The sequence below is a fragment of the Girardinichthys multiradiatus genome, chromosome 5 (genome assembly GCF_021462225.1).
Source record: "Girardinichthys multiradiatus isolate DD_20200921_A chromosome 5, DD_fGirMul_XY1, whole genome shotgun sequence".
Lineage (NCBI taxonomy): Eukaryota > Metazoa > Chordata > Actinopteri > Cyprinodontiformes > Goodeidae > Girardinichthys > Girardinichthys multiradiatus.
In genome coordinates this window covers 1,024,445-1,034,290 of record NC_061798.1, presented here as the reverse complement: position 1 = coordinate 1,034,290, position 9,846 = coordinate 1,024,445, and the positions used below count along the sequence as shown (strand labels likewise).

The window sequence follows — 9,846 nt, the reverse complement described above, 5'->3', positions numbered from 1 at the left end:
GTAAAGCGGAGAAGAAGAACGATAGGAAGTGTTTGTCAGGAAGGAAGACATGTATTTATGTTTTCATCGACAGTAAATGGGGATTTGGTGGGCACAGACTTAGAAAGCCGTGTTCTGTTCTTTCAACGTGTCTGCGTGTTTTTGGGTAGTGTGGGTAATTCCTTCCGAAGTTTTAGCCACAGTTACCGTTTTGCTAACCCTCACATAAATCGCACTTGGACAGAGAGGCGGAAGTCTGTTTTCTTTGCCCACCGTTGTCAGCAAATCCCTGTGAAGGGATGTGGAGGATAACTGTACAAGCCTGTTGGGTTCTACTGTCGGCCTGCTTTTTAATGAACTTGGTTTTTGGTTGGTTTCAGCACAACAGCGGAAGACCCCAAACGCAGCACAACGAACAGCGGAGCAGCTCCTCCGACAGTCCGGATCAAAGCTGCCTCTGTCATGTAAGGACCCCTGCAAAGTAGGCTTTTTAGCCTCTTTATGCAAAAACAAGGTTGTTTTACTAGAAATGTTGTTTCATTTTCCATTATCGTGGCCTTGTCATTATGTTACTTCCCGGCAGTTCAGGGGCAGCATCTTTATATCCAATAGTGACGCTGCAGGCGTTTCTGCTGGCCAGCTTTAAATGCAGGTCAGGAACCCTGGTCTTCGGATGGCCTGCAGTTTTCATGTTTGTTCAAACTTGGGTCCTGCATCATCAAATGAGCTGCTCTGTATCAACCCCCTGCAGGACCCAAATCCAGATGTACTGCAGCTACTCTTCATGACACGGGCCACTATACTTATATACAATGTCCGTTTTCTAACTGCTGCATTCAATTGACATTCAAGCTTTGTGTAGGGGGGTCTACGTAGTGCTTTTTAATTTAAGCTCGTAGAGGTTTCACTCTCACTGCCAAGTCCAAATCGTGGTGTGTCCTCATTGGCTGCAGGTTAGATCCTACCCTGCGCCTGCTACTGGGGGTTGTAGTTTTTAACTCGACAGATTATCATTGCTCTTTTGGGTAGTAGTTGCTGTCCAGAACTACAAGCGATGTTAGGTGGGGTTTGGTTGTTTGGGGGCGGAGCCCAATCAGTTATTGGAGTAGTGGTTAGGACAACTCAGCCCACAGAAACCCTCTTCTCTGCCCCAGCATATGGGAAGCAGTTTTCATAAGAGGGGACTAAAAGGGGAATTTTGGTAATAATAGGCAAAAGAAAAGGATGCTGAGAATAATTGGGCACATTACCATGGTGCTGGCAATCAGTGGACTGCTGCATTCAGAGGTCAGCTGTTCTGTTTTATGCTTCTTTTTTTGGTAATCTGTATTTCTGACAGTCTGCCAAATTTTTACATAGATTAAAATTGTATAAATATTCTTGTAAGTAGTCTTTTAATTGTTTTGGAGGGTTATTTCCTAATACTTAAAGCACAAATACAAACATTAGTGGTCAATTAGCCTTATCTGTACTTTCAATATTTTGTTTTCATAATTGAAAAACAATATGTAAACATGAAGAGTTTAATTTGGTAGTAATAAATTGCCATTTCATAAAATTTCATTTTAGCTTCCTTTTTTGTCACATATGTTAATTCCTTGAGGAATGGATCAAGCTTTTTGTTCATTGTTAATTGTTAACGTTTTTGTTAATTGAACACCATTTGTTCCATAATGAAACCATGACTAAGTTTGGAGGCGCATTGAATATATAATGGCATTTAAAATAATAAGCTGTGATTACTTGGAGCCATACAAAGAAAAAAAAAGGACCAGCAGTTGACCTTCTGTGAACAAGAATAATAACTGCTGACGTAGAGACAACAGAAATCACAGCACTATACAATATTTTTTTAAATCCTCAGTAAGTAGTTGTTAACTGTGGAAGTATTTACAGTGATGTAGCCCTCTCTGCATAATTTTCATCTGATGCAAAGGTAGTAAAACCCACCCATTCATTATGTAGGGTAACCAAACTATACCTGACCTAGTGAGGCCTGAATTTTAAAAGCTTTTTTTGTTGAACAGTTAAAGCTGCAGTAGGTAACATTTGTAAAAATGTCTTCTTTACATATTTGTTAAAACGGTCACGATGTCCTGACATTAAATACTAGACAGATGATATGTGGAAAAAAAATCAAGCTCCTCTTGCTCCTCCCAGTGGTCCTACTGCCATTTTCAGAAATACACTGCTCCTGGTCAGAAACAACCAATCAGAGCCAGGAGGAATGTCTTTGCAGTGATCAAGGGGGAGGGACCTGTAATGGTGTGCTTGTTCAAATTTTCAGGCTAAGCCCAGTTTTTGATGAGACTATTTCAGTATTATTTCTGCCACCGTAAATGACAAAATACCTCCGATTATAAAAATAATTTTTTTTCAGAATTCTGTTTTGTTGTGCGAGTTTGTGATTGCACTGGTTTTCTATTTATTATCGATGTTTTCAAAATCTAAATATAGGAAAAGTAACCATGAATGATTTAAAAATGTATAAAAACTTTTTAAATTACAAATGAAAAGTTTTTTTTTTTACCTAGATAGCATATTTGAAGCAATTTTAATATTAATACAATTACTTCAAAGAAAGCCAACTGCAAAATAAAGTTGCTCAGATTTCAATCAGCTATTCAGTATCCTGATGGCTTAGAAATTAAAACTGTTCTCCAGTCAGCCTGTATACATCCCTGGATTCTTCTGCGTATATTTAGCATGTGGAAATAACGTTAAAATTTTTGAATAAAAGCTTTTTTTGAGTAACTTATCTACAGGTCCTTCTCAAAATATTAGCATATTGTGATAAAGTTCATTATTTTCCATAATGTAATGATGAAAATTTAACATTCATATATTTTAGATTCATTGCACACTAACTGAAATATTTCAGGTATTTTATTGTCTTAATACAGATGATTTTGGCATACAGCTCATGAAAACCCAAAATTCCTATCTCACAAAATTAGCATATCATTAAAAGGGTCTCTAAACGAGCTATGAACCTAATCATCTGAATCAACGAGTTAACTCTAAAGACCTGCAAAAGATTCCTGAGGCCTTTAAAACTCCCAGCCTGGTTCATCACTCAAAACCCCAATCATGGGTAAGACTGCCGACCTGACTGCTGTCCAGAAGGCCACCATTGACACCCTCAAGCAAGAGGGTAAGACACAGAAAGAAATTTCTGAACGAATAGGCTGTTCCCAGAGTGCTGTATCAAGGCACCTCAGTGGGAAGTCTGTGGGAAGGAAAAAGTGTGGCAGAAAACGCTGCACAACGAGAAGAGGTGACCGGACCCTGAGGAAGATTGTGGAGAAGGGCCGATTCCAGACCTTGGGGGACCTGCGGAAGCAGTGGACTGAGTCTGGAGTAGAAACATTCAGAGCCACCGTGCACAGGCGTGCGCAGGAAATGGGCTACAGGTGCCGCATTCCCCAGGTCAAGCCACTTTTGAACCAGAAACAGCGGCAGAAGCACCTGACCTGGGCTACAGAGAAGCAGCACTGGACTGTTGCTCAGTGGTCCAAAGTACTTTTTTCGGATGAAAGCAAAATTTGCATGTCATTCGGAAATCAAGGTGCCAGAGTCTGGAGGAAGACTGGGGAGAAGGAAATGCCAAAATGCCAGAAGTCCAGTGTCAAGTACCCACAGTCAGTGATGGTCTGGGGTGCCGTGTCAGCTGCTGGTGTTGGTCCACTGTGTTTTATCAAGGGCAGGGTCAATGCAGCTAGCTATCAGGAGATTTTGGGGCACTTCATGCTTCCATCTGCTGAAAAGCTTTATGGAGATGAAGATTTCATTTTTCAGCACGACCTGGCACCTGCTCACAGTGCCAAAACCACTGGTAAATGGTTTACTGACCATGGTATCACTGTGCTCAATTGGCCTGCCAACTCTCCTGACCTGAACCCCATAGAGAATCTGTGGGATATTGTGAAGAGAACTTTGAGAGACTTAAGACCCAACACTCTGGATGAGCTAAAGGCCGCTATCGAAGCATCCTGGGCCTCCATAAGACCTCAGCAGTGTCACAGGCTGATTGCCTCCATGCCACGCCGCATTGAAGCAGTCATTTCTGCAAAAGGATTCCCGACCAAGTATTGAGTGCATAACTGTACATGATTATTTGAAGGTTGACGTTTTTTGTATTAAAAACACGTTTCTTTTATTGTCGGATGAAATATGCTAATTTTGTGAGATAGGAATTTTGGGTTTTCATGAGCTGTATGCCAAAATTATCCGTATTAAGACAATAAAAGACCTGAAATATTTCAGTTAGTGTGCAATGAATCTAAAATATATGAATGTTAAATTTTCATCATGACATGGAAAATAATGAACTTTATCACAATATGCTAATATTTTGAGAAGGACCTGTATTTTTCATTGTAAATGCCTTAAACTAAACATTTCAATTACATCTTGTGTGTCATAAATCCGTAGGTAACTTTACAACTAAATCAAATGTCTGATCACATTTGCAAAGATTTTGTAAAGGTTTTGTTCTATGCTTGCAAATTTGCATTTATATTCAGCCAAGACATAGTTTGTTGTCCTTGGACCAGAGCATCTGAAAATGATGTTCTCACTAACAGTACAGTTCAATGTAAATAATTCTGTTGCCATATTTGACCAGAAAATGTCCTTTTAAATCCAATATCAAAATATTTTCTTGGAATCCCTTATTCACTTGTCAAAAGTAGAAATATTCTATACCAGTGTGATACAGAAAAGTAGTCACTTATTTTGACACTTCAAGGCTGGACTATTGTAATTCTTTACTAATAAGGAATTTCAGTAAAAATCCTTTCACAGCAGCATTTTTGATAAGTTAGGGTTCTGATAAAAATAAAATGAGACATCATATTTATCTCATTTTTAATTAGGTTCCATTAGATATTAGAAGTCTGATTGATCCAAAAGTTGCTAACAGATCACTCCGTTCTCAGACTGCAGGTTAACTGGTGGTATTACAGGCTCCTCTCCTGTGGAACCAGCTCCCAGTTTTAGTCCGTGAGGCAGACACCCGGTCTACTTTTAGGGCTAGGCTTAAAAAATTGCTTATTGATAAAGTTTATAGTTAGAGTGGTATATGTTATCCTGAGCTATCTCTGTAGTTGGCCAACACAAATCATCTTTATTTATAGGACACTTTAAAAATAGCAAGCACTGATCAAACTATTGTTCATAAAAAAAAAAAAAGAATTAAATTAAAGGACAGAAATAAAACAAAATGTAATATAAAAATAGAGTAAAATCCAAGTATCAGTAAGAATAAACATTTGACATCAGAAAACAAAATCAAATAAGCATAGACAAGAAAAAAGGATTAATGAGCTAAAACCCAAACCAGAGGCATGTCTTCAAAGTAGGTTTAAAAATTATTAGAGAAGAAACTTTTCTAATTTAGAAACATTTCAGGATTTTGGAGCTGCTATGTCAAAAGCCCTTTCCCCTCTAAGATTTTTGCGTCCTTGGCATGTGGTGCAACTGTAGTAGGCTGCTATAGGCTTAGGTTGCTAACCACTTTTCATATGCAAGCTACACCTGGCCCAGGTTTTTTTTGTGTGTTGAGCCATGTCGTGTGTGAGCATGTTTGATCAGATGGCAGTGTGATTTAGTTTGGTTTTTATGGACTCCATTAAGGGAGCAAATTGTGTGCTTAAAGTTTTACTGTATACATGATGGTTTAAACTGGTACTGGTTTTGTGTCTGCTGGCATATCTGCTGTGACTGCAAGGCAGTAGGGAAAAAAAAAGAAGCTGAGCATAGTTACTGTTTGTTTGATCACGCCCCAACTAAGTTCACCCACATCTCAATCCTTATGGATTCTCATATCTTCTTATTTTTGTTTCTACTTAATTATAGTCAAGTTTAGTGCTGTATTTGTAGTTCAGTATTTTGATGAATTATGGAGATTAATAATCCTAAAATGTGTTAATCTCACAATTTATTTAGTTGTATATTTTTATATGCCTCTCTGTTCCAATTGATTGCTCTGATAAATGTTTAGGGCAGTTTATGCTTGTACATTATGGCACTCCAAAGGCTCTGATCAACCTCCTGCTTCTAGATAATATTGATCAGATTCAGAAATACATTTCATTTCAGAAAACCGAACATGTTGTAAAAAATTACTAAATCAGTACTGTCACAGAAAAGATGTTATTGTGTAAACTAGAGTAATAAAACCAAGATTTAAAGTTTAGCACAAACTTTTCTCTAAAAGAACAAGTGGACATTTAAAAAGTCTAGAAACGTGTTTGTATGTGCAACTAATTTGCCCTGTATTTGTGCTCTGCTTTAGCTCACTGGAGTTCTTGATGACTGCTTCTGTGATGTTGAAAGCATTGATGTTTTCAACAACTTCAAGATTTATCCTCACATCAAGAAACTGGCAGAGAGAGATTACTTCAGATACTACAGGGTAAGACCTGCCACACTAGTGTGTTATAAATCAGGTGTAAATAAATATATATATGAGTAAATGGGCCACATTAATGAAGTTGTGTGTCGAGTTCCCAGAGCCTTTGCTTATTCACTTGTGAGGCTCAATTTAAAAACAACATGGGAGGCACCAAAATTCTGTAAATAAAAATAAAACTCACCCAATAAAAAAGAGATACAAACCCAATTCCAGTGAAGTTGTGACATTGTGAAAAATGTAAATTAAACAGAATACAATTATTTGCAAATACCGTTCAACCATTCAACGTGATGCAGTTGAATACACTGCAAAGACAAGGTATTAAATGTTCAAATTGATAAACTTTATTGTTTTTTGGAAATATTTACTTATTTTTTATTTGATGCTTGCAACACATTCCAGAAAAGCTGAGAAAGGGGCAATCAAAAGACCACTAAAGTTGAGTGGAATGTTAACAAATAACACAAATAATTTGATCAACATAATGCACACTCTTTCTTCCAGAAATCACCAGACCCACCAGATTAACATCCCATTTTGGGATGCTAATTGATGATGTTTTTACTATATTTAAAATAATTCTGTAATTGGAATATTAATTAATGATATCAGTGACCATCTGCCAGGTGTTGTAATATATAACAGAAATGACAGGACTAGTAAATCACAAAAGCAGATAATGTGTAAGAGAGTAAAATCTGAGGAGTAAATAATGCAATAAAAACAGATTTAATGGCACAGAACTGGATGAGTCAGTAGGTTGGTAATAATAAAAAGAAATATCATTTCTATAAATATTTATAGAAATATACAATAAACGTTGTTCTATAAACGTTCATACCAAAAAGAATACGTATAATAGCTCTATGTGGATGACAAGAGGACTAAAAAATGCCTGCAAAAAGAAAATGCACTTTGTAGAATTTACATAAAGCCAAGAACTAAAGAAGTGGAAACTAAATAAAAAAAGATATAGAAATAAGTTATGAAATATTTTAGGGTAGGGTAAATAGGAATATTATGCAAAAATAAGAAATAGCAATAAGCACAATATCAAAGAAATGGAATATTCTGAATAGTATAAAAACGGTATGAGTAAATTAGAATACCGTCCATTTTATCCTGGACGCAGGGGCAGCTGACTTGGTAGAGTCCCACCGGGAGGAGTCCTGGACCACCTTCCAGGGGAGGCGTCCAGAAGGCATCCAGTATAGATGCCCGAGCCACCTCAACTGACTCCTCTCAATGTGGAGCTGCAGCGGCCCTACTCCGAGCTCCTCCCAGATGGCCAAGTTCCTTACCCTATCTCTTAGGGAGTGCCCAGCCACCCTGTGGAGGAGGCTCATATCAGCTGCTTGTATCCAGGATCTCGTTCTTTCGGTCATGACCCATAGTTCATGCCCATAGATGAAGGTAGGAACGTAGACCGACCGGTAAATCCAGAGCTTCGCTTTTCGGCTCAGGTCTCTCTTCACCAAAACGGTCCAGCACAGCGTCCTCATTACTGCGGCGGCCGCACGACCCGACTGTCAATCTCCCTCACCATTCTCCACGCACTCGTGAACAAGACCCCGAAATACTTGAAACTCCTCCACTTGAGGCAGGAGCTACCCTCCAACATGAAGAGGGCAGGCCACCCTTTTTTGGTTAAGAACCATGGCGGCTGACAAGGAGGAGCTGATCCTCATTCCAGCCGCTTCACACCCTGCTCTGGAGTCCACAAATTCCTGTTCTGCTTTTACATAGACCAAATGGCACCTAATATAGGGCCCTCGACTCCATACTCCTGGAGCGTCCCCCACAGGGCACAGTCAAATGCCTTTTCCAAATCAAAAAACCCATGTGGACCGGGTGGGCAAACTCCCATGAACCCTTAAGCACCCTGTAGAAGGTGTAGAGCTGGTCCAGTGTTCCACTGCCGGGACGAAAACAACACTGCTACTCCTGAAGCTGAGGTTTGACTGTCAGCCGAACTTTCCTCTCCAACACCCTGGCAAAGGCCTTTACCAGGGAGGCTGAGGAGCGTGATCCCCCTGTAGTTGGAACACACCCTTCGGTCCCCCTTGGTTTTTCATTCCAGAGGCACTCTTCCTGACCGCCAGGCATGTCAGTCACAACAGCCTCACAACATCCAGATACTTGAGGTACTCAGGGTGGATCTCATTCACCCCCAAAGCCTCCCACAGCCCGGGCCGTTGGACACGTCAGCCGCCTCAGGAGACCCACAAGCCAATCACAGCCAATAGGACTCCTTCTTCAGCTTGACCACCACCGGGTTCGCGGATTGCCGCCGCAGACCTTATGGCCGCAGCTAGGGGCGGCAGCATCGACAATATAGGCGGAGAACATTGTCCACTAAGACTCTATGTCTCCAACCTCCTCCGGAACCTCAAAAGTCAAAGCTTTCTCAAATGTGGTAGTTGAATACATCCCTGGCTGAGGGCTCCAGTAGACATTACCGGCACCCCTAATCTCTATACGATTGGGCCTGCCAAGTCTGTCTGGCTTCCTCCTTTTCCAGCGGATTCAACGCACCACCAGGCGGTGATCGGTGGACAGCTCAGCCCCTCTCTTCACCCAAGTGTCCAAGATATGTGGCCTAAGGTCCGAAGACACTACTACAAAGTTGATCACCGACCTCCAACCTAGGGTGTCGGGGTGCCAAGTACACTGATGCACTAGGCACCATAAGGGTGCCTGAGGTCAGCACCCTTGTGCTTGAACATGGTATTCATGAACAATCCGTGACTGGCATAGAAGTCAAATAATGAAACACCACTCTGGTTCAGATCGGGGAGGACATTCCTCCCAATCCCCATGAAGGCTGGGCACTCAGCCTTAGGTTGTGGGATTCCTCAAGGAATCCTTTATATTGTATGTAAATGTAAATTGTATGTGAACTAAAAATGTGATTTAATGAAAAGAAGCTGTCCCTAAATCTGAACAAAACAAAAATAATGTTTAATAATTGCGCATCAAACATGGATATCACTCTACAAGGGTGAATGTTAAGAGTGGATGAAAATAAATTTTTCTGTCATTCTTAATGATAAACTCAACTGGAAACCTCACATTAGACATAGTCAAAATAAATGTCAAAAAACATTTCAGCATTAAACAAAAATAAGCATGTTCTAGTCTGCTTTGCATTCTATTCTTAGTTTTACCCTACAAAATACACATAAGAAGAAGGATACACTGTACATAGAATTCGTATGACTGAGAACTAAAAAGTCAGAAAAAAAACGCAGCAAATATAAAAATAAGTTTCATTCCCCACATCATGAGACTGATAAATTCCCAATAATCCCATACATACACTAGTCACTTTACATGGTCACTGTGAACTCAGTTACAATTCATCCAGCTGCTACAGATACTTGCGCTATTCATATTGCCCTATATACTTTTATTTATGTACATGACTTTCTAATATATTCATTTATTTG

The 9,846-nt window shown here is 39.7% G+C and overlaps 1 protein-coding gene across 4 annotated transcripts in view; it reads left to right on the top strand.

The window, feature by feature from the left end:
• Positions 1-9,846, top strand: part of ero1b (endoplasmic reticulum oxidoreductase 1 beta) — a 62,048-nt gene continuing 52,202 nt past the window's right edge. For 3 of the 4 annotated variants that reach the window (XM_047366922.1, XM_047366921.1, XM_047366920.1), the window contains exons 1-2: positions 1-443; positions 6,278-6,397. In XM_047366922.1, coding sequence (XP_047222878.1) covers positions 279-443; positions 6,278-6,397 — 285 coding nt within the window. In that variant the 5' untranslated portion in view covers positions 1-278. Of the gene's footprint in view, positions 444-1,119; positions 1,267-6,277; positions 6,398-9,846 lie in introns of those variants that run through there. The other variant, XM_047366923.1, reaches the window with a different exon arrangement.